Genomic DNA, 25,701 nt, shown 5'->3' with positions numbered 1-25,701 from the left:
GGGCAGACACAGGTGGCACGTGAAAGCCCTCCTCAGTCTTAAGAGGGGTCTGTACAGTATCTTGTTTGCCAGGTAAAAAAAATAATACTTCTGAGAGAGCGAGAGAGAATGAGAAAGACAGAATTTGCATAGATTGTACATTTAGCTCCAGCAGATTGTGGACACCTTTATTTCGCCCCCCCCCCCCACCCCCACCCCCGGTAAACTTCTCAGCAGACACATGAGGTAGCGCCTGTGGTTGACCCATGGGCATAGTAAGGTAAGTGAGGCAGAAGCACAGAGGACCTCCCGTGAGCACGGCTTCCAAAGATGTTTCCAGACATGTGGCAAGATGGCTGCTAAAACCTGGTACCTGGAGGGAGCCGGGCTGTTTGACACGCCAACCCCTCCTCCTGAACCACATCCTGGACCTCTCCGCCTGGTAGGATGGAATTCTGGAAGGCGGGGACCAGGCCAATGTGGACCTCCGTACGTCTAAGGGGCAGCTCTTGGGGTCTGCAAATTCTGTGCCATCTTCCCTTCAGTACAAACTGTCTTGAGACCAGGAGAGCTGAACACGCCAGTTATGAGACACTTATCCTCTGAGGGACCGTTTCTTTGGGACAGGAATGACTAGTAAGAGGTCCCCATTCCCTTCGGAGCTCGACATAAGCTGTTATTTTTTTGCCCCTTCCTAATGGTGGCTTTTTCCTCCCCCACCAGGACAATGCCTAGCTTCCTTTTAAACCACCTCTCCAGAGAGCAGAGGTTGCCGGAAGTGCACAGGCTGAAAGAGGTTTCCCTTTGCCTACACTCTGGTAAGAAAAAAATGCCAACATTTCAAAATCATATTTCCTATAAAAATATGGATTTCTGGCTTCCCTTACCAAATTAGATGATTCTGCTGCACTGTGCCCGTATTCTCACACGCAACTCAGGCTGGAGCTGAGATGCAGCTGTAGTTTTTTGTCTGTCATGTGCACGCTGCAGACTACAGTACCCACCACTCCCTAATGTCTTACACCAACTGCGTCACTCATCTGTGCTAGTGTTCTGGACCCTATAGCCACTTGTAACCCCTGCCAGAGGGCGTGGCTTCGATCTGGCGGGTATTTGCCCACAGCTGTTTCTGGCATAGCCCCCTTGGGTGCTGCTGCAGGAGCGTGTCCTGAGTCCCCAGTGAACTTGGCTATGAAAGGGATCTTTGCTCAGGCCCCACACCCGGCATCTACCGCCCTCCTTTCCTCTGCATCCTCTTGGCAAAGAGATCAAGGCTCCAGCCAGCGTCCTCCTTGCACCTGCAAACTGGAGAACCGGAAGGAAGAATGGTCCCCCCCAGTCCCGGCATGTGCCCAGAGCAGCTGTAATCTGCCCTTTTGGGGGGGCATGCTCATTCCTTCTCAACTGCACTGGCATTTTGAAAGTTAAACTAACAATGGCAAATGAAGTCGGAATGACTCCTGATGAGATCAGAACGGCCTTTTTCCGAAGGGCATGTGCACTTCTGAGAACAGGGGGGGGTCCCAGGAACTGCTCATGCCCTCCTTGGAGACAGTCCGCCTTGCACGTGGCCGGGGAAGCGGGACTCAGGAAGGCTGCCTGCCTCCTGAGCGTGGTTTCCACCTGAACGTCACAGGGGTGAATGGGAAATTGGACAGAGTGTCGCAGCTTATTCAATGCGTCCTTCTCCCCCAAACCCAAGTCCCACCTCTAAGTCCTCTTGAAGTCCGAGGACCTGGCCAGTGACTCAGCTCACAGTCACTCTGCTTCTTTAATAGGCTTTCCAGAGACCACGTTCTCAGGTTTTGAAACCCTCAGGCAGCCACAGCGCAAGGTTGCCTGACCAATGGCCTCTAACTAATAAATCATCCTCAGGTAGATTACAAAAATGAGTTAAACTATTTCCCCTGGGAAAACGTCACCTTTGCTCAAATCATCCTGGGCTTTGTTTGAAATTCTCCCTTTTTTCCTTAAAGCCAAATGGAACATCTGCAAAGTGATTCTCTGGTTCAGAAACAGAGGATGCTGAGGAACATCCCACGAGGCGGCTCCGCTTCCCGGCCTCCTGGCGGTGAGCAGGGAATGAGGCCCGGGCCAGGGAGGGGTGGGGACCGTCCCCGGAGTAAGCCAGCTCTGCCATTCTCCACTTGTTCCCAGATGGAACAGGAGTCAGCAATGTCAGGGTGCAGGAGGGGCCCCGCCGAGGAGTCTGCAGGCTCATGGGTGCGCAGGGACGTGCCAGGGCAGAGCCCCCGAAACCATCACAAATGACACACATGGCCCTAGTGGTGAGGAGGGTGAAAGGGCGGCTCCCCGGGCAGCTTCCACAGGCTCAGGGAGGCCCTGGCCAGAGGCAGAGGCCGGGGGCAGAAAGTGGATGTGATGTGGGCCTCTCGGCTCCCACAGAGCTCGTGAAACCACGTGGAGCTCATGTGGGCTCTCTGAGAAAGCCACGCCGAGGTCCCGGGAAACACTGGGCCAGCTCCTGGGCTCTCCTGGCCGGGTCTGACCCCCTACCATCTTCCTAAAATAGATCTCTTTTCCTCCAGGGCGTGGAAGGAGGCTGCTTTCCCTCACATGGAGGCCCACGGTTAGACTGGCCGCGGGAGGGCAGCGATGGAGAAAGCGGGGACGCCCCAGGCCCTGCAGCCGGCACAGCCTCCCTCCTCAAGTCGCTGGCCTGTCGCGTCCCTGTGCCGGGGGCGGGTGGCGGGGATGGCTCAGGAATTCCAACACCCCCAGAGCCGGAGGGCTGAGTCACGCTAACACACTGCATGAGGAAAAGCGAGGCGCCAGTGTCCCCAAGGGCACCCCACTTCCGGCCAGTGGATGATGCTGGTTGAGGCGTTCTCCTCATGGTGTCCAAGCCCCCTGCTTCCCACTGAGGACACGGAGAACGTAGGGCAGACAGAGACAGAGATGACAGATAGATAGATAAAGCAGCAGAGAGACAGAAAGAGACAGACATGAAGGGCTGGGGGATGAGAGGGGGAGGGAGTGGAAGGGCTGGGGGAGGGGGCCTTTTGTGAATAAAGGCAGCTTCAGTTAGTAAGATAACGTAATTGACAAGCTGCAAAAACAGCACCTACTAATTAGTCATTGACTAAAACATATAAATAATAAATATCTAAAGTATCCCTTCTCTATATCCTCCATGGCCCATAGGACATTCTGCCTTGCTGGGCTGGGAGTGTGAGTAGGGGGCGACAGCTGACGGGTCACTGGGAGCAAACGGCGGTACCTTCAAACCCACACTGGAGGGAAATCCAACAAGAACCAGCTCTCTGTGGGAAGGACTTTTCCAAGAGAACCCTGTCCTTGGGGGGAGGGTGGGATCAGCGGAGGAGGGGGCCCCTGGGGAGGGGTCTCCGGATGAGCAGGGCAGCCCTCTGATGTACACATGGCAAGGAAACCCTTTGGGTTTCTAGTAACTCAAGCGATTTGAATAACACCGTTCTTTAGGTTTCAAACAACCAGATACTCAAGCTTCCCACTTTTACACTGCATGTCAGATGGGCCTGTTGGCACCTTGGATAAGAAAGGGCATGAATTTAAAAACCAAATCTGAGATGCTTCTTCCTGGCCGTGAAAAGTCTGTTCCATGCGGTTTGGTCGCTCCCAGCAGCACCGAGTGTGCAATTCACAAATGTTCCAAACGCCTGACCTCAGAACAAAGGGCTCAGGCAGGTGACAGGTATTGCTGTGCTGACCAGCTCAGGCATTTTGCTCCCAAGGATCTCTATGAGTTTCATGGCCATGGTCCCCGAAGTTCCCGCTGTCAAGGCCCAGAGGGGTCATGGTCTTGGTCTCATCGCCTGTGAATGGCTGGGGGCTTGACCCTCACGCTCATGAGCCTCGCCCAATTTCTGCCTCAAGGGAGGGTGGCCTGGGGCCCAGGATGTCTGGCAGTCACACTTTGGGTGGGCCTTGGCCATGGCACATCAGAAGGCTCTCCGGCTCATCTAGTTACTAAGGAGGATGGCTGAACCTGAGAAGGGCTGGTGGGAGGCCCTGCCAAGCCCGCTACCTCCCTGCGGATGGGCCCACGAGCCTGACTTTAACGTCCTGTCACTTCAGGGCTGGCACAAGGGTTTCCCGGCCCAGAGGAGCAGGAAGAGGAGCTGAAGGGCGGGGCTGGAGATCAAACCCACCCTCTGGGCAGTGCTTCTCAAACTAGGTTTTGCAGAGCCCTTGGGTTCTGAAGAGGTACCTTAGGAGACGCCCTTGGCAAGGGACTGCCCGGTGGGCTGAGCTTTGAGAAAGAATCTCACACTCGCAGCTTCAACCAGAGCAGCCTGGATTTCATCTGCACCCTGAACCTCCCTCCGCCTGCGACTTAGTAAACAAAGCTCTGCTGCTCAAAATAAAAGTTTTGGAATCACTTGTCTGGGCGGGGTGGGGAGGGGTGTCAGGTCATTGAGGGGGAAGACAAGGAACCTGTAGCACTCGAGGATCAACCAGAAGAGGTAAGACCACCACGGTGCTGGGACTGAGCCATCCCCACCCCCGGGAGCCGGCCTGCTGGGTGCAGGTGGCTGGCAGAACCTGCTTCGGCCTCCAAACCTTCCCTCTCCGTCATTCCATGGCCAGGAGAGCCCCGCTCCCAAAAGGCACCCCCCGGGGGTGGGAGGCCAGGGTCCGGCTCCCACTGGTCCTCTGGCTGCTTCCCCTTTGAGATCCGCTGGGGCCCCCACTTGCCCAGTGCTACCTGAGCCGGCCGTCGGGTTTGACGGCACCCAGCTCTGACTTGGGGTCAGGGCTGAAGGAGCTCCAGGCCGTCTGGCTGCAGGTCTGCATGACGGGGCAGACGGTGGGGCCTGTGGCACAGATGTCCATGGCGGTCCACATCCCACCCACCAGCGAGTCCAGCCAGCGCTCCAGGGCAGCGCCGGCGGACGCGGCGTTCCTCCGAGCCTCCTCCACCTGGGCGGGGCTGATGGGCAGGCTGAGGACGGGGTTCAGGCTCTGGAAGCTCTGCTCCATGTAGGCGCTGCGGGGGGGCCCGTTGTGCAGCCTCAATGCCTCCTCTGAAAGCCAAAGGGAACAATGACATCATTAGAAGAGCCATGGACCGGTCACCTACTACTGTGTGCTTGGCACCGTGCTGGGCACCGTGTAGCACCATTCAGTTCACGGGACAATCTCACGAGGAAGTTCTTTTAGCACTCCCATTGTACAGACAAAGAAATTGAGCCTACGAGGACATTCCTTCAACAGGTATGAGCCCACTTTGTGCAGGGCATGGTCCATTCATTTATTCATTCAGCATGTATTTATGGAGCCCTTTCTATAGTCCAGACAATAATTCATTCAACACATATTTATGAAACATCTACATCTGCAAGGCATTCATTCATTTATTTATTTCATACAGATTTATTAAGTGCCAGGTTCTATCCTGTGGTGGAGCAAACCAGACAATGAAGGAGACCGCAATCCAGTGGAGGAAGAATGATGACAATAAAGAAAGAAACAAGTAAATAAATAAGGTCATTCCAGAAAATGGTAAGTGTCATGAAGGGAATAAATGGGGTGTGTTGAGTCAGAGCAGGGGCCTGATAAACTACGGCCCTTGGGCCTAATCCGGCCCACCACCTGTTGTTGTAAATAAAGTTTTATTGGAACACGGCTATGCCCATTTGGATACATATTGCTTATGGCTGTTACCACAGCACAGCTGAGTAGCTGAGACAGAGATTGTATATGGCCCACAAAGCTGAAAAATTTACTATCTAGCCCTTTACAATAAAAGCTTGCTGCTTCCTGGGTTAGAGAGTGACAAGGGTGTTTATTTTAGTTGGGATGGCAGGGGAGACCTCCCTGAGGAGATGACATCCGAGCTGAGTGCTGATTCATGGGAAGGAAGAAGCCACATGCAGATCCTGGAGAAGAGAATTCCAGGCATTGGGAACAGAGGATGCAAAGCCTCATTAAGCATCTTTCCCCAAATCATACAGGTGATGAGAGTCGGAGCCAGGGTTTGAACCCGGGTCTGTGGACCTCAAAGCCTGGTGAGCAGCCCCGCTCTGGGCTGCTGAATGCCGACCATGAACTCTGTATAAGACATGGATCTCTGCTTCGGTCCAAGATGTGGGGCATGAATGGCCCACAGCAAGGAGTCCTGGAAAGCATGAAGCTGGGACCAGAGTGGGGTGGGGTGGGAGGTCCAGCTGGCTCCCAAAACGGCTCTGCCTTGCTGAGCACCAGGGTCTCATGCCAGAGCTCGGGGACAGCAGTCAGACTGTCTGGGTTTGAATCCCCACGTCCCACATACCAGGTGTGTGACTTCTTCCTCATCAATAAAATGGGTGGAGAACTAGTACCTTCCTCGTAGCTTTGTTTGTGATGATTAAATGTGCTGACTCATGTGAGGTGCTTAAAATGGTGCCTGGCATATTCTAAGCACTCGGGAAAGTTTAGCTAGGATTATTATTATTGGCATTATTAGTACAAAATACACACACACACACACACACACACACACAACTATAGGGCTGATTTTATCATCCCTATTTTACAGATGAGGAAACGGAAGCAGCTATAGTTTAGAGACAGATCTGGAGTTAAATCCAGGGCTGGCTGACTCCAAAGCCCGTTCTTGTCATTATGATACTCTACCAAGAGGCTCATACATCAGCAGGAAGCTAAAACAATGCTTTTGTTTTTTATTTTATTTTTCCATCTGGGAGCTAGTCTTTTGCAGACTTGGTTTCCCCATCTGCAAAATGGGGATACTCACCCTTCCAGCAATTAGACTCACAGGGCTGGCACGAGGCTCAGGTAGAAGTTCACGTGCTTTGTAAACAGTAAAGTAACATATGAACAAGAGAGACAGTGACTGTTTCCCAGGGCTTAAAGATGGGGAAGCAGAAAGTCTAGACATTTGGGCTGACGGAAAGAAGCTAGATGTTTCTATTTTGAGGAAGTTCCCACTCATGGCTTATTTCATTACCAAACACAAGAATATATTGTTTGAAAAGACTGGCTAATGATTCTGGTAGGTCGTGTTTTACCACATCAGGTTTTGCTGTAGCCAAGATCACTAGGATTAGAAGAAACCTCCTTATAAGACAATGCAGCATTCAGATGACAATGCTTCCTCTTTGCTTGATGGTGGCTGTCACCCTCGGAGACAACCAGGAGAACCTGGATAATCAGCACGTTACTTTCTGATATGTGTGGTCCTGAGTGAGGAAGAAAGACCGCGTATATATGCCTGCCCTTCAAAAAGCAATGGGAGGGCTTCCCTGGTGGCGCAGTGGTTAAGAATCCGCCTGCCAATGCAGGGAACACGGGTTCGAGCCCTGGTCCGGGAAGATCCCACATGCCACGGAGCAACTAAAGCCCGTGCGCCGCAACTACTGAGCCTGCGCTCTGGAGCCCGTGAGCCACAGCTACTGAAGCCTGCGAGCCTGGAGCCCGTGCTCCGCAACAAGAGAAGCCACTGCAATGAGAAGCCTGCCGACCACAACAAAGAGAAAGCCCACGCGCAGCAACGAAGACCCAATGCAGCCAAAAATAAATAAATAAGATAAATTTATATATTAAAAAAAAAGAGCAATGAGAAAGCTAGTTGAATTAAAAATATGCTTTGACTTGCATGTACGAGAAAGTCATTCCTTCAGTTCCCAATGCCCCAGGAAGCTGGGGGGCTGGACTCTGCGGCCTGGAGGGGAACCGGTGGGAGAAAGCCGAGAAGCACGCCCGGAGCACATGTCCTGTCTTGCTATACTTAGCAGAGCTTCTCTTTCTCGAGTTCCTTAAGAAGTCTGACCCACCTCTCCCTGATGCCCACCAAAGGGTTTTCAGGAAAAAACCCGTTTTCTTTTCCTTTGTTTTTTCAGGAGGACAGAGCCTGTTCTCTTTGGAGCAGGTCCTGACTTCCCTACTAGAGCCTCTCAACACCTTCATCTCTGCAGAGACTGCAGAGGTGAGAAGCTGGGGACTGGGGAGACACCCAAACTGAGAAAAGGCAGGACATTCAAAGTGAAAAGAGGAGTTAAAAAACATTTGAACGCTGGGAACCAAATATTGTGGTTGGTGCAGAAAACCCTTATGAAAAATGAGGTTAATGTGGGAAATGCTATTATAGCATCAGCCCACAATGTTCGCCTCTATAATTAAATTTCCCTCAATTCCACCTCATCAGATTTCTTGAGATTACCAGGGATGCATCAATAGCAAACTACTCTTGATGAATCACTTTACAAATTGCATTGCTCCCACCTTCGTGTTCCCTGTCACCAGAACATCATTAACAGATACAATTACTGACGACAGGGGGGCTGCTCCCAGTGGGATAAAATGACCCTAGGCTCATCCTGGGCATGCGTGGGGAGAGCCCTGCTGTCCTCAGAAATCCCAGGAGAAAAGATCGGAAAAATCAGGACCCCATGAATGGCCCCGGGCTATTTTACTGAGGTAGGGATGGATTCAGGGTCACTTGTTTTCTGTCCGATAGCTGTATGGGAAGCAAAGAGGAGACGGCCACTTCCATCCCTCTCCTCCACGTCTGCCTTTGGGAACCCTTAGAGATGCTAAGGATGTGAGCCTCATCAGTGGGACACTTGAGGACCCTAGGTGGGTGGGCTCTGGCCCCGCTAGTTCTGTAGGAGCTGTCTTTTGCCTGTTTCATGGGGGAGAGGAGAAGCAGACTTCCAGTACCTGAAAACACGAGGTCCAAATCTTTCTGCTTGTTCAGCGCAGAAACTTAGCAGAAATTGACAGAATTCACATCAACACTCCCTTCTTAGGACTCCAGGTGCCCCTCCCCATATCTATGTCCCCCTCTCCTTGTGTCACTGGCTAAATGACACCCAGCCCAGAGCTCTTCTTAGCCAACAGAGGCTGTAATGCGTTTCTGGCTTCTGGGTTTGTGATCTGTTAAATGGAGGCGAACAATTTCAAACACCAAGAGACCTGGAAATCCTTTTTCTAGGAATCTATGTTATGGATGCATCTTCATGGGCACATACTATCTTAGGTTCAAGTATCTTCTTTGCAGTGGTATCTGTAACAACAACAACAAAAGAAGCTATGTGTCTACCCAGGCGGGGGTGGGGTGGGGACAGATAGATTGTGGGTCCTTAACCCAAAGGAATACTAGGCAGCTGGCAGCTTTACATACATTGACTCCGAAAGTGAAAAAAGCAAGTTTCACTACAAAGTGTATCATTCTATTCTTAAAAAAATGACAATGTCTTTGTGATTTATTTTGTGTTTATGTCAATGCTTTAAAAGCACTGAGAAACCTCTAGAAGGACTGTACACCAAACTGTTGGCAGTGGCCACTCCTGGGGATGGGATTGAGCAGGGAGGAAGACGTTACCTGTGATAAAAGAAAGGGGGGTGGGGAATAGAAAAATAAAAGAAACCCTTTTGGAAAAAAAAGAAAAAAGGCAGGCATGCTAGGAGTCTGACACCCCTCTCCCTGACCCCATGCCCAGTGGGAACCACCATCCTGAATTTCCTGTTAATAATTTCCTTCATTTCTTCACAACTTTCTACTGATACATGAATCCTGAAGTACTATATTGTTGGCTTGGCCTGTTTTTGAACTTTAAATACATGCATGGTAATTATGATATCCCCACCCTAACATTACGTTCTAGAGGCTCATCCAGATCAGCACGTGGAGGGTCCTACGCTGTGTTCCCTGCTGCATAGACCTCCACTGTCGGAACAGACCACATTGTTGGTCCATTGGATGTCAGACCTTTGGATTGGTTCTGGTTTGGTGCTATTATGAACAACTTGCTGTATTTCTGCACAAGTCGCTATGGCCTCTACCTAGGGTGGAATTTCTGTGCGGTAGGGTATGTGTATATGTTCAACTTCACCAGCAAATGCGAACTCATTTTATTACACGGCTCTCTCACTAGCACTTACATGGACAGTTATTATTCTCCACCTTGACCATCAAATGATGTCTCATCTTCAAACATGTCCTAACATGGCAGACGTGAAGTGGAATCCCTTTTTGCTTTTAATTTGCATTTCTCTCATTATTCACGAGGCTGAGCATCTTTTTATATGTGTGTGTATATGCTCTCTCTTTTTTATTTCTTTTATATCAGGGATTGGCCCTTTCTCTAAAGGGCCAGATAGCAAATACTTTTGGCTCTGTGGGCAACTACTCAATGCTGGCGCTGTGGCCCCAAAGTAACCAGAGTCAATATGTAAATGAGTGTGACTGCATTTCAATAAAATTTTACTTACAAAAACAGGGAGTGGGCTGGATTTGGCCAGTGGCTTGTAGTTTGCTCTGACTTAGGGAATGTCTGAATTTGAGTACTTTTGGTATATTCCAAACATGAGTACTTTTTTTTGTGTGTAAATATTTTCCTTTAGTATGTGATATGTCCCCTCACCTAGTATATCATGTTTTTGATGAACAGAAATTCCTATTTTAGTTATATTTTTTAAAACATTGAACAAGATTTGCTGAAACTCAATATCAGCTTGGGTTTATTTCCCACCTGTCTTAAATATGATCAGGACCTTCCAGAAGTCCACTGAGAGAGCATCTAATAAACAGGTGTCTAATACAGAGACAGATGACATCACCTCGGTGTGCAGAGACGGGCAGAAAATTAGAAGGTTCTGTATGACAAATGAGCAGGAAAAAGTCCTGAGAGCAGACAGCCCTGCTCTCGAAGGTGGCCCACGTGCCCCATGTCTGAGCAACGCTGCCCGCCCAGGTGAAGGACCCAGGAGGCCTCTGGCAATGGAATATTTACCCCACAGAAATACTGGAAGTACTCACCCGGTTTGATGGGCTGCCTGTTTGAGAAGGTCAGAGGCGCGACGAGGAATTTGGTTTCTGCGACTGGCACCCAGTGGTGGAGAATTTTCACTGTCCAGACCCCAGGCCTCAGGGGCAAGTTCAAAGGGGGTTTGTAGTGGGTGAATTCGGCAGTGGACTCAATCAGGATGTCGTAGGTGGCTGCGATGATGTTGACGGGATCCACCCAGACGACAGTCACAGTCACGTTGGGGCCCTTCCCCCATTTCTGCATGCCTACTGGCTCGTCCATGGGCCCCAGGAGACCCCCAAAGTTGCGAAAGAGCCGCTCCTTGGCATCCCAGTCAGTGCCGACCTGAAACAGGAGAGCGAGTTCTGAAATCACTGGGCCTCTTAGGAAGGCCTAGGATACTGCTTATTGGGCTTCATATACCCATATAACAGATGAGGAAACTGAGGCTCCAATTAAGTTACTTGCTCAGTAACTTAATGTTGCACAGGCAGTAAGCAGAAGACCTGGGATTTGGACCTAGTCTGAAGGATTACGAGGCCTGTGGTCCATTTCACTAAACCTTTGGGCCTCCTGTGCCTACTGTGTGGTGTGTACATGGAATGAATGAATACCTGCTTGCAGGCCATTCCACGGAAACATACACCCTGCCACTCAACAGGTGCAGTTGATCTCCACTTCGGTCCTTGGCTTTCCAGATAATGTGCCTCTTTTTAGTACAATCATTCTGAACAAGAGTGGAGCTCAGGATTTGGAGCTGCCCTATTTTAAGCTAGGAAACATGAGGGTCCCTTAGTATCGCCTATCATTTGCAGGAGTTCAGATAGCTTTCCAAGGAAGAGACAGCTTTGGCTTCCCTAAAGCGTTCTGAGCTGGACTCTAGGGGTGGGAGATGGTTGTACAATATCCATCCTTCCTGCCAGCCAGCGGGGTGTGTGTATGGCTTTGACCCCCCAGAAATCTGCTCTTGGCTTCCATCCTTCCCCTTTTGCTGCCTGCAATTTATTCTCCACCCAGTAACCAGAAAGACCTTGTGAAATGTCCTCTCACTGCTCAAATCCCTGTGGCTGGTCCCCTGCTGATTCCTGGTGCCCAGCACTGCGCTTGGTACACAGTCAATGCTCCATCAATCACCTGTCGAATGAATGCGTGAATGACTTGGCAAAAAATGAATTAACCACATAGATCCCTGATACTGAGCTCTGATGCTATTTCAAGTCAGATTAAATTAGGGGCTCTTCTCTCCCCCAGGAGGTTTAATATAATGTTCTGAAGACACAGCGTGTGGTACATGGTAGCAGGTGGTGAGCACACTACAAGGACGCTGGTGCCGTGATCCTTCCGTGAGCAGCGTCTCTGACGTGTGTGTGTGCAGGATGGGGTGCAGGTGTGGCTAAACATGCCTACACCCTGAGTAGACTTCACACGTGCAGTGCAAACATAAGCTGGTTTACTTTCTCGTTGTTCGTGCCACAAGTTACTATACCCAGGACACAGGGCTCCACGGCTAATATTTACCGAGAGCTTCTGGTGTGCCAGACCTACTGCTAAGTGGGTGGGTGCATCGATTTGGCTAACATTCCCAACTCCACCGAGGGGGGACCCTTGACATTATCCTCATTTCACACATGAGGAAACTGAGGTTCAGAACAGTTGGATGACTAGCTCTGGTCGGTGAGGGGGACCCAGGAAGTCTGACCCCAGAGTCTGGGTTCTTATTCACTCTTCTATATATTGCCTCCCATTCACTCACTCACTCACCCACTCATTCATGCATTCATTCATTCATCCATCCAAAACATATGTGCCGGGCGCCTACCACCTACCGGGGTGGTTGTAATATGTGCATGTTCACAGGCCCACAACCTGCTTCAGGTTTCCAACTTTAGGCCAAGATTGGCCTTAAGGAGCTGCCCTAAGGGGCAGCAGAGGGAGTCATGCTGGGACAGAGGCAGCCGTCCCTCCCAGCCTTGGGAGATCTTGGCCTGTTCTGCCACCCTGCCACCTTCTCCAGGTACTGGCACCTACTGAGGACCCCTGGGGCCTAGCACAGCAGCTGAAACACAGGAGGAATGAAAACAACACTGTCTATTGAAGAAATAAATGAATAAGTAGGCAGGATGCAAGCTAGGCCTCAAAGTCAGAGATTGTTCTAGAGAAACCCTATCCTGCGACCTCCGTCCGTACAATCCTTTCCAGCTCCTTCCCACTGTTCGTGAGTCCAGTCTCTCCTCCTGTCCTATCCTGCGAGGTCTGGTCCTTTACGATCCGACTCCAGCTTCATCTCCATCCCTCTCCCTCCCCTCTACTCCCCCCCTGCTCCAGGCCACCCTGGAACACTCTTGGCGTCTCTGCCAGAAGGGCTCTCTCTCCCCTGATCTTCCGTCCATGCCCGGCCCTCTCTCGGGCTCAGTCTTCCTTCCTTCCCCGCCCTCCTCCTGGCCAGTTCTTCATCTAGCTCTCAGCCCAGGTGTCACCTCTACCCGGAAGCCTTCTTTGCTTACAGGCACCCCTGATGTGCTTGTCTAAGCATTTGCCCAGCATAGCTTTTTAACCTACCTATCTATCTATCTATCTATCTGTCTGTTTTGCACAGTATCACAACTTCTAATTTACATGTCTCTCTCCATAGCTCAAAACTGTCATGTGAAGAAGAATATATACATATATGTGTGTGTGTGTGTGTGTGTAACTGAGTCACTTTGCTGTACAGAAGAAATTAACGCAACATTGTAAATCAAATATACTTCAATAAAAAAAAAAACAACAACAACAAATTGTCAACCGCATGAGGGCAGGGACTACACCTGGCTTGTTCACTGCTATATCACTGGTGCCTAAAAGAGTGCTGAGCATGCAGTGGGTGCTCAATATCTCTCTCTATCTATCAGTCCATCCATTATCTACATATGTCATGAATGATTAGCGGCCGAGCACATGGACAAATGGATCAATGACCACAAAACCACTTTGGCGTCCTACTTAAGGAAGGGATGTATGACCCGTTAGGGGAGTGGGGGGACAGTCCAGAACATCATCTTTGGATGCCCCAGAGAAATGGGGGTGAACAAGTCTCCTAAGTCTGAGTTCTAAAACCAAGATAACCCAGGTGGAAGAGTTGTGGAGCAGCTGACAGTGGGAAACTTGAATTTGTCCTATATCTAGGAGAGGAGGAGGAAGTCGGCTGCCGCCTCCCAACATGAGGGGAGGTGGGGCTGCCTGAGAGGGAGCCCAATGGCTGTCACATCATCTGTGGCCCTCAAGATCTTCTCACCAGGCCTCACTGTGGAAGTCCACTGCCATTCACTGCCAAGCGGTCAATTACTCAAATTTAAGTACGTGTTGAAGTTCAAGCTCAATATACTGATCCCCAGCTTCAAACTCACCAAGGCTTCCTTCCCACTGCACCTAAAATGCAATTCAAACTTCTTTCCAGGGCCTGCGAGACCCCTCATGATCTGTCCTCTGGCCCCCCTGAGACCTTTCTCCTGCTCACTGGCAACACTGGCCTTGCTGCTCCTTGAATATGCCAAGCTCCTTCCTGGAGCCTCAGGACCTTTGTGCATGCTCTTCTCTTGGAAGATCCAAGAATGTTCTAGGTCTTCCCACCATTGACTCTTTTACAGGTTTCAACCCTAAAGTTATCTCATTAGAAAAGCCTTCCCAAATGAATCGTTCCATCAAATGTAAGCCAGCAGGACTCTATGGGACCTTCTCCAGACAGATCCTCCCAGGTCCTCCACCTGCCTCTTGTCTGGAATAAAAACTTTAGCCTCCTAGGCCTTCCTTGAGTTCCAAAGGATAAATTTAATTAGAGAAGTGAGAAAATTCAGACAGAAAGGAAAACAGTCAAGTGAGACAAAATAATAATAGTTTAGTCATTAAACAAAGTCAAGGACCTTTTAGTTCCTCCTCAAGGGCTATAGATAATATCCTGAGCCATATCCTTGAGCTGTTTTGCAGATACTGAAATCCCCACCAGGTGGAAGAAGTTAACTGTATGCTGCCCACAAGCACTAGACCCCAGATGGGTTGCAACCAGAAGCTTTATGATGTTGACTCCTGATTACCTCACCACCAACGAATGAGAAGAATGTCCATGAGCTGATGATACACCCAACAACCGCCCTCCCTCATCCTGTCTTTAAAAACCTTTCCTGAAAAACCATCAGGGAATTTGTATCTTTTGAGCATTAGCTGCCTGGACTCCTTGCTTGGCGCCCTAGAATAAACACTGTGCTTTCCTTCACCACAACCCCATGTCAGTAGATTGGCTTTACTGTGCTTGGGCGAGCAGACCCAAGTTTGGTTTGGTAACAGAAAGCTGTCCCTACCAGCCTCTCAAGTCCTCAGGAATCACATGAATGAAGTTTTATTTTCTTTACAATGCTTGCCTTTAACTGGAGCATTTTTGTTCATTTATTTGCTCACTCATTGGCCGAGTGCCCCACTAGACTGCAATTCCACAACAACAAGGGTCTGGTCTGTCTGGTACACTACTGCCCCTCCCACACCTCATGTATTGTAGGCACTCGGGGGCTGCCTGCTGAAGGAATGAGCATCTTTCCTCTAAGCCACTAACATGGGACTCCCAGGGATGGAGCAATCAGAGCTATTCAATGACACTGGCCGCCTGCCATGAGCCAGGCCCTATGCAAAGCCCTGGGACTGTGCCGACCCGATGGAGATTCTCAATAGCCCACAAAGTGGCCCTGCAGTTCGTTCCCTCCTTCTTGTCCAATTTTACACTGTTTGCCTTAAAACTAAGGAATAAAAATCAAGACACAAGTTTCAGGGCTCCCTGCATCACATGCTGTTACTCTGCCAGAGATCTGGGTGGTTCCCACACCAAGGGCACCAGAGCTGTACCGGAAACCCTCACAAATCACTAGCCACGGAGTGCCCAACATCCGTCACTGCCAGAAGTGCCCAGTTACCCACTGGAAGGCTGATAAACAGGGAGAGCCCAGCCACCAGGCATCCATCCCCCTATGGGACATTAATGTCTTCAATTGGCCTCTTGGGCCCCCAGCACAGAATCCAACTGGGACAGCGTCTAATTGCCCCCTGACGCCAGTAATTTATGGAGTGGGCTCCCATGGCAGCTTGGATCCAGTCACTCCATTTGGAGCCTTAACTGAAAATGGTGGCTGAACAAGAAACTTCCACCCATGCCTGTTCAGTGCCCATCCAGTCGGGCACAGGTCGGCCAGGTGGGGCCAGAGGGACTGGAAAAGGACCAGCAAGGAATATGTAAGCAACTCAGACACTTCCTCCCACCCCACTCCTGACCTTCAAGATTCTCCATATTCTAAAACAGGGTTCTTCATCCCTAACCCAGCAGCCAAACGCACTGGGAATGTTGAACTCCGGGAATGAATCACCTCTTTAGCTTCTTGCTGACGTGGGGAAGTTAGAAATCAGGTGCTGGAATTTTGTGTGGGCAACACTCACCAAGCTTGATCAAGTCTCCCCTTCCCACCAGCATCACTACCCAAGCACATACACTCACTCATTCAGAAATCTTATTCAGCATCTACGAAGGCTGTGTACTCTTGTATGTGCTGAGGGTACAGCAGTGAGCCAGTGCTGCAGTCTCTGCTCTCTTGCAGACAATCACCAAGTGATCAGAGAAATCAACAAGATCATTTGAGATGGTAACTGCTAAGAAAAAAATAAAATAGGGATGTGTTGGGTGTAGAAATGTGGCATAAGCGGGTGGGCACGGACGGCTTCTCTGAAGGTGCACTACTTGGATTTAGATCAGAACGAACAACAACAACAACAAAGGTGAAAACCTGGGGGACAGTATTCTAGGAAGGAGGGTCGCCATGTGTCAAGCCCGAGGCAGGAACAAACTTGGCATGTTTGACAAAGATGCAAGCAGAGTGAGCGGGAAGAAGAGTGGTCCTGGATGAGGCTGGAGAAGCAGACAGAGGCCAGATCATGTAGGGCCTGTCAGGTCTCGAGGTAGGGCTGATGTTACAAGGGTGGTGTTAGATGAATCCATCTCCCCAGGCAGAAAAATAACTAAAATAAACTAAATAACTAAATAACTAAAATAATAATTAAATAATAATAATAACTAAAATAATAACTAAAATAACTAAAAGCAGTCCTAGGGAGGTTGGAACTGCATTCCATGGATCCATGCATCAGACCATCTGTCCATCCACTGACACCTCTGTCCATCCCTCTACGCATGCATGCATCCATTCACTCATCCATTCAATGACTCATCTGGTGCTTACTTTGAGTTAAACCCTGTGTTAGGAACTGGGGAAACAAAAGCACAATTAAGCGTGGGATTTGTGGCCTAAGAGACCTGGATTCAATGTTGAGCTCTTCCGCTTCCTAGCTATGATCCAGAAAATCACTGACTCTCTATAGGCCTCAGTTCTCCAATCTGTAAGATGGGACTAATGCCACAACTTCATTAGGAAACTGATTTGCTATTGGTTTACTACTAACATAGGTTTAGGAGGAATCACTGGTTAGGGTGAAAAATGAAAAGGAATAGAAGTTCTACTATAAAAATATACCAAAGCTCCAGGTTGGTTGGTGCACTGATATTGACCACCCTGAACCTCCTCCAGGCACAGGGCCAGCTTATCTTTGGGCCTCTTCAAGTCCCCTTCTCCTCCAGCTCCAATTACAAGTGTCAGAGCAGAAACAGAGCCCAGCAAGTAGACTGCCAGAAGGGACTGTCGTGTGACAGTTTCTGGCCTCTTACCTCAGAAAACTGAAGCCTCCCAAAGTCGCTGGGTGGGCTGGCGATCTTGAAGACTTTCTTTGGCATCACCCATGTCTCCAGGGTCTCGAGTTTGCTCACGGCCAGATTGGTAGCATGATGCTTGATCAGAAAGCCCTGGAAACGGTCAGCAAGGAAGTAGAGGTGGACAGAGGCTGGGTGGCCCATTGGATAGTACCTGAAAAACATGCACAGGCTCACGCAAGCTCATGGGTCAGGGCTGGACGTGTGTTGGATCACAATGGGCTTCCCCACCCATCACGCTGATCCTGTCCCTAAAATAATCCCCATTTTATATAAAGCTCACTGTATTCCTGAAAGCTGCTCCCTGTGTTTCTATGATCTCAATAACTGTTAACAATAACTTTTTGCTGATCATAAATGTAAAACACGCTGACTGTATGAAAGTACAATCAAGAAAATAAAAATGACTACTTTTGATGCTTCTTTCCATAGATGATGTCAATTCACAGACATTCACTGACCCTCCAGTGCTAGGTACTGAGAAGTGACAATGGTGTGCAAACAATGTCATCGTGACATATTTCCTTTCAGCCTTATTTTCTACACACGTATTTACATAAATCCTACATAGCTGGGACCATAATATACACACTGGCTATATCCTGCTTTTGCTTCATAGTATTTCCTGAGGATTATCATGTCTTTGAATAGTCTCTGAAAACATGATTTTTTTTGTGTGCATATACATTATTCCATTGTATGTAATACCCTGATATGGAAATATAATACCAAATATGGTATTATTATAGAGAAAGTTCCCCGTCATTGGGTGTTCAAGTGGTTTCTAATTTTTTGCCATTCTAAACAATGCTGCATTAACCATCCTTGAGTAAAAATGTTTGGGGGAACATCTTTCCTCCTCTGTAATCTCCAAGGGGCTCTTGAAGTCTGCTGCCCAAGTTTATCAGAAAGCTTGTACTGATTTACACTTCACTGTCCTTCTTACCAATGGCACTGGGTATGGTCCTTAAAAATTATTGCCAAACTGAGATAAATTCATACATACACAAGTAGGTAGCTCGTTTTAAGATGCATGCCTTTGATCCACAAAGGCTTCTGGCTGAAAGGGGCAGGGAAGCTAAGCAGAGATGCCCAGAGGAGGGGGGAGTGAAGAGAGAAGGAGGGAGGAGCCCGGACGAGCCCAGCTCTTTGGCCTTCCTACTTGTGAAATGAAAAGCTGCCGGCTTCTGCAGCGTGTAAGGTGCATGGTACTTAGAGGGTGCTTGTGGTTCCTTAATGAAAGCATTCCACAAATCACCGTCCCTCTCAGCCTTCCTCTCCTCTGGTCCTGCTCTGGAGTTTAAGTCTTTATGTCTGATTATAACAGTTAGGGAAGCCGCCTTCCTGTGTTACACATCTCCTGAAATCACTGCCTTGTTATCAGATGCCTCCGGGGCTTTGAGAAAAAAACCTGCACTGTCTTCAGACTGCTTGCTGGGCATTCCCGGCCCACGCAAGTCCACTTCGGTCTGGACTTTGGAAGCAGAAAACCCTCCCTCCGGACTGTGCTGCAGAACTCGCTGCCGTGATGGAATGTTCTGCATCGGTGCGGTTCAGTTCAGTAGCCTCAGCCACTTCCGACAACTGAGCACTTGAAACGTGGCTGGTGTAACCGAGGAACTGCATTTTAAATTTTAGTCAATTTAGACTTAAATGTCTCCTTGTGGCTAGTGATGATTGTGGACAGCATAGATGGCATTGTGAAAGTGTCCTGGGGCTGCCTGCATTAATGTCTGCAATTTGTCACCTCTCCTGTCTCTTTCCCATGTGACTCTGTAGGTTTCCTTGCACCGATGGGGTGAGTCTATTCCCCCATCTCAAATCTGCTTTGGCCAGAAGAGGAAGGGGTATCATGCCAGTTCTGAGCCAGGGCCCCAGGTAGCCTTGCACATTTCCACTCCCTCTCTTGCTCTTCTGTGATCGCCACGAGAGCACGCCTAGCCTAGCCTGCGGAGGGATGACACACTCAGAGCAGAGCCGAGCCACCCCAGGTATCCCAGCCGAAGCCATCCTAGATCCGCCAACCACTCCCAGCCAAGACCTGCAGCTGGCTGCAGATGCAGGAGAGATGCCAGCTGAGCCCAGGAAAACTGCCCAGCTCACCTGCAAACTTGAAGGCTCTGTAAATGCTTATCGTTTCAAAGCACTGATTTGGGGCTTGTTACACGACATAATTGCAATAGGTAAATAATAGGCCGTCAGTGTCTGTTCTGTAAGGTCGTCAGTGTTTGACTAGTGAAGGTGGAAGAAAAGCAGGAGAGATTGTTGTCATGGGAGTTAAAAGAAGAAACTGTTTCCAGAAGGCGGTGGTCAGTTGTATGGGGCTCTGCTAAGGGGTCAGGCAAACAAGCAATGGTCAAGTGCCCCAGAAATCAGGGAGTTGATCTTGGGTTGCTCGCTCTCCCTTGTCTTCTTCCAAGAAATCCTGTTTTCTCCACCTGAATCCATCCTCTACTGTCCTATGCACCGCCAGCATCTTGGTCCAAGCCAACATCATGTCTTGCTGGACCTTTGCAGAAGCGTCCGTACTCGTCTCCCTCCTACTTTTCTCTGCTACAACTGATTCTCATAGTAGCAATATGCATCGTCCCTTCCTTAAATACTGCAAGGGGTTTTGCTTATGCTTGGGTAAAACCCAAACTCCTTACCTGGTCTAAAACTCCTACCTCTTTCTCTAGCCTCATTGTTTCCCTCTGTCCCAACCTACCACCTTCTAGCCACGTGGACCTTATTTTGGATTCTTGAACATGCTAAGCTCATTTTCACCTCAGGGCCTTTACATAGGACATTCTCTCTGCTGGAGATGCTCTTTTCCTCTTATGATCGCATGGTTGCCTCTGTCTTATTTTGCTTAAATGTTACCATCTCAGAGAGACCTTCCTTGACCACTGAACTTAAGTCACCAGCTCACTGCTGTTACTTGAGGTTATCTTCATTCTTCATTCTCTATAGATCTTGTTTGTTCTTGTTTCTGTGAGCTGGGGTACTGCCTGCTTTCACACTAGAATGGGAGGGCCTTGAGCTCGGGGCCTGGTCTGTCTGGGTCATGGCTGAGCACCGAGTGCCTAACGCAGCCTGCCACATGGTAGGTGCTCAATCAATACTTACTGTTTGAGTGAACATTCTAGACGGATTTTCTCTTGAACCCTTTGCTTCTAAGGTACATCTAGGGAACCTGTAACCCAGGACTGAACACAAAGCCCACTGGTACCTCCTCTAGACTCTATATGGTAATTAAGTAATTAAGACTAAGAAGAGAGTTGTAACAAGATGCCAGATGCAATGCAATAGAACCCAAAGGATGCCTCAGGTGCATTCACTTGGCCCAAAGGTGTTTTTACTTCTTATTTAAATGAGGTGGGTATTAAAAAATTTAGGAGGCTCACACAAAAATGTGGATTTCTGATTTGTCTTGAAAATTCAGGAGATGTGATTGGCAACTCCAAGGGTACATTCCCACAAGGAATGTGCTGGATGTGCTGGAGGGCAAGGATATGCTGGAGTTCAGCATCGGCGCCCCGGGGGTCCCTGGTTTACAGGTCAGCCCACCCTGCTCTGAGGATACATGCTTCCTGCCTGGCCCTGATGGCACCTGAATTTGAGGACATGTAATAAAATACTGACATCCTTATCTCTGGATGGGGCTCACAAGAAAACTTTCAAACTGCCATTTTGAGATTTTCTGCAATGAACAAATGTTATTACCTAATGAGAAAAAAATCAATAAACATTATTTTTATGAAAGGTTATACTATAGACTAGAAAGACACAATTTGCATGAAATGCTCAGAGAAAATGAGACTCTTGAAATAAAGTTTTCACTTGCTGTTTCCCCAGATAGCCCAGGGGTAGAAATTTACTCTTTTTTGCCTTTTGGGACAAGGGTCCTTTGTCCTGATTTATTTGCAGGCTCATATTCATAAATATATATTGGCTTTGCCCACAGCGAGGCACAGTGGTTCCATTATAATAAAAAATGTGGTAGAAGCCAAAGGATTCCAGGCCTGAGGCAACTTGATGGCTTGCTTAATCCCAAAACAAATACCAGGCGAAAATTTCAACAACTATAAATCAATTGGAGGAATCTTTTGAAATTTCCTATAAGATTATTTACCCTATAAATGCTATGAAGCCTGGGATTAAAACTACTCTTAAATGGCATTTGCCTCCTAAGCATCGGGCACTGTGCCATCTACTGGGGACACATACTGTGGTTCCTCGGCCAGGGATTGTAACCCCGGACTAGCAGGGGGAAAAGACATTCACCAACGACCTTGATCCAAGACACTGCTGCTAAGTGCAGTGGCAGTGTTGGAGGCTACTTTGGTCTCAGGAGAGGCTCGGGGTGGACTATCAGGGGAGCTCTTAGCAAGTTTCACAGAGGATGTGGCACCTGAGATGACCCTGGAAGACTGGGAAAAGGTAGAATGAGTGGGGACAGTGGGGACGGTCAGCAAAGAACAGCACAGAGGAAGCGATGAACAGTTCATGTAACCAGTGATGGAGCATGTAGCTCACACAGCCGGCTCCCTATTGGCTGCTTTTGGCAGTTTAAGAATATTGGCAACTAAGACACCAACAACAGCATAAACATGTACCAAGCACTTCATATGTAACATACTGTTAAAATGGGGATAATAATAATACATAACTCATAAGGTAGTTTTGGAGGATTATCCCCTTTAAACCTCACAACACCATATGCTGTAAGGCTTATGATTACTCCCATTTTACAGATTAGAAAACTGAGGCTCAGAGAGGTTCATGTCCAAGGTCAATAGCTAGTAAGTAGAGTGGAGTTCAAATGGCAAGTCCTGGGTTCCTAACCCATTCTGGTCTCCCTTTAAGCTAAATCAGAACCTGCAGGGAGAGGAGAGGGAAGGCTGAGGGAAAAACTGTTGCAGCCCTGTGGAAATCCAGCTGGTGTGCATGCATGGGGCCCCATGTTTTCAGAGTTTTTGAGAACAAAATGGTTCCTTTCCTCTCTTTCTTCTGTTCTTGAGAAGAGGGAAGAGCGGGGCAGGGAGGGACACATAGAAGGCTCAGTGGAGAAAGACTGATATTAATAAATTTTTTTTTCTTTGTTGTTTAAAGAGGAAGGTGGGAGGCAGAACAAGAAGGAGAAGGAGAGTGACTAGAGGCACTTCTGGGAACCCATCCTCAGGAAATAATCAGAAAAGAGAAGGGGGAAAAAAGAGGCTTTCTGCAAAAAGATATTCATCAGAACATTATTTACAATGGTCCATTACTGACAACAGCAACAGGAAAGGGCTGAATTAAGCAAACTCTGGAATTTCTACTCAGTGGAATACTAGTGGCATTAAAAAGGGTCATTATCCTTACGGAAGCTGCAGAGCAGCAAGGAGAGGAGGGGCTAGTATTATAATGCCGAGCGAAAGAAGCCGGACACCAAATCCTTGTTGTCATTATGGAAATATCTGCAATGTACATGGCTAGAGAACGGAAGAGAAGGTACACAAAATGAGAAGGGTTGGTTGGCTTAGGGAAAGGCAGGGGAGAGATGGGGTTATGCTGAATCGTTTTCCCACCTTCCGTCTTCTATTCATATATTCTAGAACATTCTTTCCTAAGTGTCAACTGGTACCCACTAGTGGTAGGTGAGATGATTCTAAAGGGTACATGAACATTTTAAATAATAGTTCTGCCTTTTCATGATGTTTTTGGTTATGTTTTTAGGTGTAACAATGATAGTATGGTTACATTTTAAAAAGGAGTCTATTTTCAGAGATAAAATATTTATGGGATTTGCTTCAATCAAACTGATCTGGGACGAGGGGAAGGTGAGTGAAGGCGCAGATGAAACCGCATTGGCCGGGAGCTGGTAATTGCTAGAGCTGGTGATGAGAGATGGGGTTACACTTTTCTCTCTATTTGGTATATATGTGACATTTTCCATAATAAAAAGTAAAAAAAAAAGTTCTATATTTTCATGATTACTTTCCACGTAAAACAAACGTAACTATCTAATACGGTGCCATAAAGCTTCCTTCTAAAATACATATATTTAGCACAAAGAATGAGTCCACAGAAAGGAAATAATTAGGTAAATATGAGATCTGCTATCCTGAGAAGGTAAAAGGGTGATGAAGGCTTAGACAGGAAATGCTCTGAACGCTGGGATGTCTGCGTGGATGATTTTAGGGAGGAGCTTGGGTGGAGCTGCAGCCCCTACAGAAGAGGACGGTCCCTCGTCCCTGGTCCCCCGGCTCCCTGGCTCACCTGCAGCTGTTCTCCCCGGCGTCGTGCAGCAATAGCTCCACCCGGCGGAGGCCCAGGCGGGAGAAGGAATGATACAAGGTCAGCGTCACGTCGCTCAGGCTGTGGATGCCGTCAGGCTCATCGTAGACATTCTCCCAGTACGAGCGGAGGCCCGGGGTGCCCGCGGGGTAGTTCCCATACAGGTAATAGTCCAGCTGCCCAATGATTTCCTGATTCACCACGGCTTCGAACTTGCGGGCAAAGAAGGTGGGCCGGGCTGTCTGCTGCGCTCATGAAATAAAAAGAACAATGTCAGCAAGTGGGGATGAGGGTAGGTGGGTATTTAGGAGCCGGGCTCTGCAGCCAGCCCGACGGCATCCACATCCCAGCTCTGACATTTAGTGCCCTCTCTGTTCTCAGTTTCCTCATCTGTAAAAAGAGTGTTAGGATTGAATGAGTTAACATTTGTAAAGCATTTAAAGCAATGATGGACATGTAGAAAGCATGATTTAAATATTTGTGAAATAAATTACATCCTAGATGTTTACAGCTGGGATGGATCTCAGAAATCATTTAGCTGGAGGTCTAATACCGCTTACGGATATATTTTAGTTGTCCAGAAGAATGTTTTAAAATTGAATTAGCTGGCAACATTTAAAAGGTAGAAGAGTTTACAGAAGCAACTTTTGGTTTCCCTTTGAACAGAAATGATCTGGCGCCATGTTCCTACATGGTGACAAGTAGTTAAAGCTGAATAGCACCTGTCCCTTTCGATGGGCATGGGGTTTTTGGCTCACCACAGTCCCCACCATTCCCTATTGCCTCCTGGGCATTGTAACTGACTTACAGACTCACAAGGAACACCCTGGACTTATTGATCGGAATCTTCAGGAGTGGGGCTTAGAAATCTGTACTCTTACCAGGCTTTGAAGGTGATTCATTTGCTCACTAGGGTTTGAGGATAATGCGAAGGACACCTGACCTGGCTGCACATCAGAGGCACCTGTGGAGATTGCGGAGTCCTTCCCGCAGACCTACTGAATCAACATCTCTGAAGATGAGGTTTAGGGATCTGTATCTAAAAAAAGCCTCCCAGGTGATCATGCTGCAGTGTTTGAGAACCATTTATGTAAACCAAATTTTCAAGGAGGCTGAGTCCCAGAGAAGAAAGGGACTTATTTATCTAAGGTCACACAGCAAGGTATGGCAGAGCCAGGATTCAGATACAGCGTCAAGGGTTAGAGAAATAAAATACTGAGCCCTTATTATCTACCAGGTCTAAAACTATGGTCTGGGGCAGAGATCAATAAACCTTTTCGGCAAAAGGCCAGACAATAAATATTTCCAGCTTTGCAACTACTCAACTCTGCTGTCATAGTGTGAAAGCAGCCGCAAACAGGTAAATGAATGGGCATGCGGCTGTGCTCCAAAAGCACGTTATTTACAAAAACATGTAGTGGGCTGGATTTAGCCCAGGGGCTGTAGTTGGCTGACCTCTGGTCTAGGGCTACGGAAACAATTAAAACACAGACCGCTCCCTTGAGGAGCCTATGATCTAGTGTAATTATTGACCTTAATTTGGGTCTAGCATTGTTCTCACTGCAGTGGATTAATAGCAACAATAATGTCAATAAAAACTCCTGAGCACATGCTATGTACAGCGCACTGCATTTTGTCATTACCTCTAATCCTCCCAACAACTCTGCAAAGCAGGTGTTACGATTCCCATTTTACAGATGAGGAAACTGAGCTTGGAGAGGGCAAGTGGTATGTACAAACTCACATAGTTGTAAGATTTGAACCCAGATCCGATGACTCTAAAACCCAAGCTCTTTCTTCTGCATCATCCTAGGATCACACTGCTAGTCGGGGGAACTCGAAGCCTCAATAACAAAAACCCGTTAGTGGGCTTCCCTGGTGGCGCAGTGGTTTTGAGTCTGCCTGCTAATGCAGGGGACACGGGTTCGAGCCCTG

The 25,701-nt window shown here is 48.4% G+C and overlaps 1 protein-coding gene across 1 annotated transcript in view; it reads right to left on the bottom strand.

Moving 5' to 3' along the window:
* Positions 1-202: 202 nt before the first annotated feature.
* XYLT1 (xylosyltransferase 1) overlaps positions 203-25,701 on the bottom strand; it is a 304,124-nt gene continuing 278,625 nt past the window's right edge. Inside the window, exons 9-12 of the mRNA XM_068565800.1 lie at positions 23,749-24,011; positions 17,467-17,662; positions 10,745-11,078; positions 203-5,006 (exon numbers count right to left, since the gene is read on the bottom strand). Of these exons, the coding sequence (XP_068421901.1) occupies positions 4,684-5,006; positions 10,745-11,078; positions 17,467-17,662; positions 23,749-24,011 (1,116 nt within the window). The 3' untranslated portion in view covers positions 203-4,683. The remainder of the gene's footprint in view (positions 5,007-10,744; positions 11,079-17,466; positions 17,663-23,748; positions 24,012-25,701) is intronic.

Source organism: Eschrichtius robustus, chromosome 16 (assembly GCF_028021215.1).
Source record: "Eschrichtius robustus isolate mEscRob2 chromosome 16, mEscRob2.pri, whole genome shotgun sequence".
Classification (NCBI taxonomy): Eukaryota; Metazoa; Chordata; class Mammalia; order Artiodactyla; family Eschrichtiidae; genus Eschrichtius; species Eschrichtius robustus.
The sequence above is the reverse complement of the archived record's forward strand: the minus strand, read 5'-3'. Positions and strand labels throughout refer to the sequence as shown.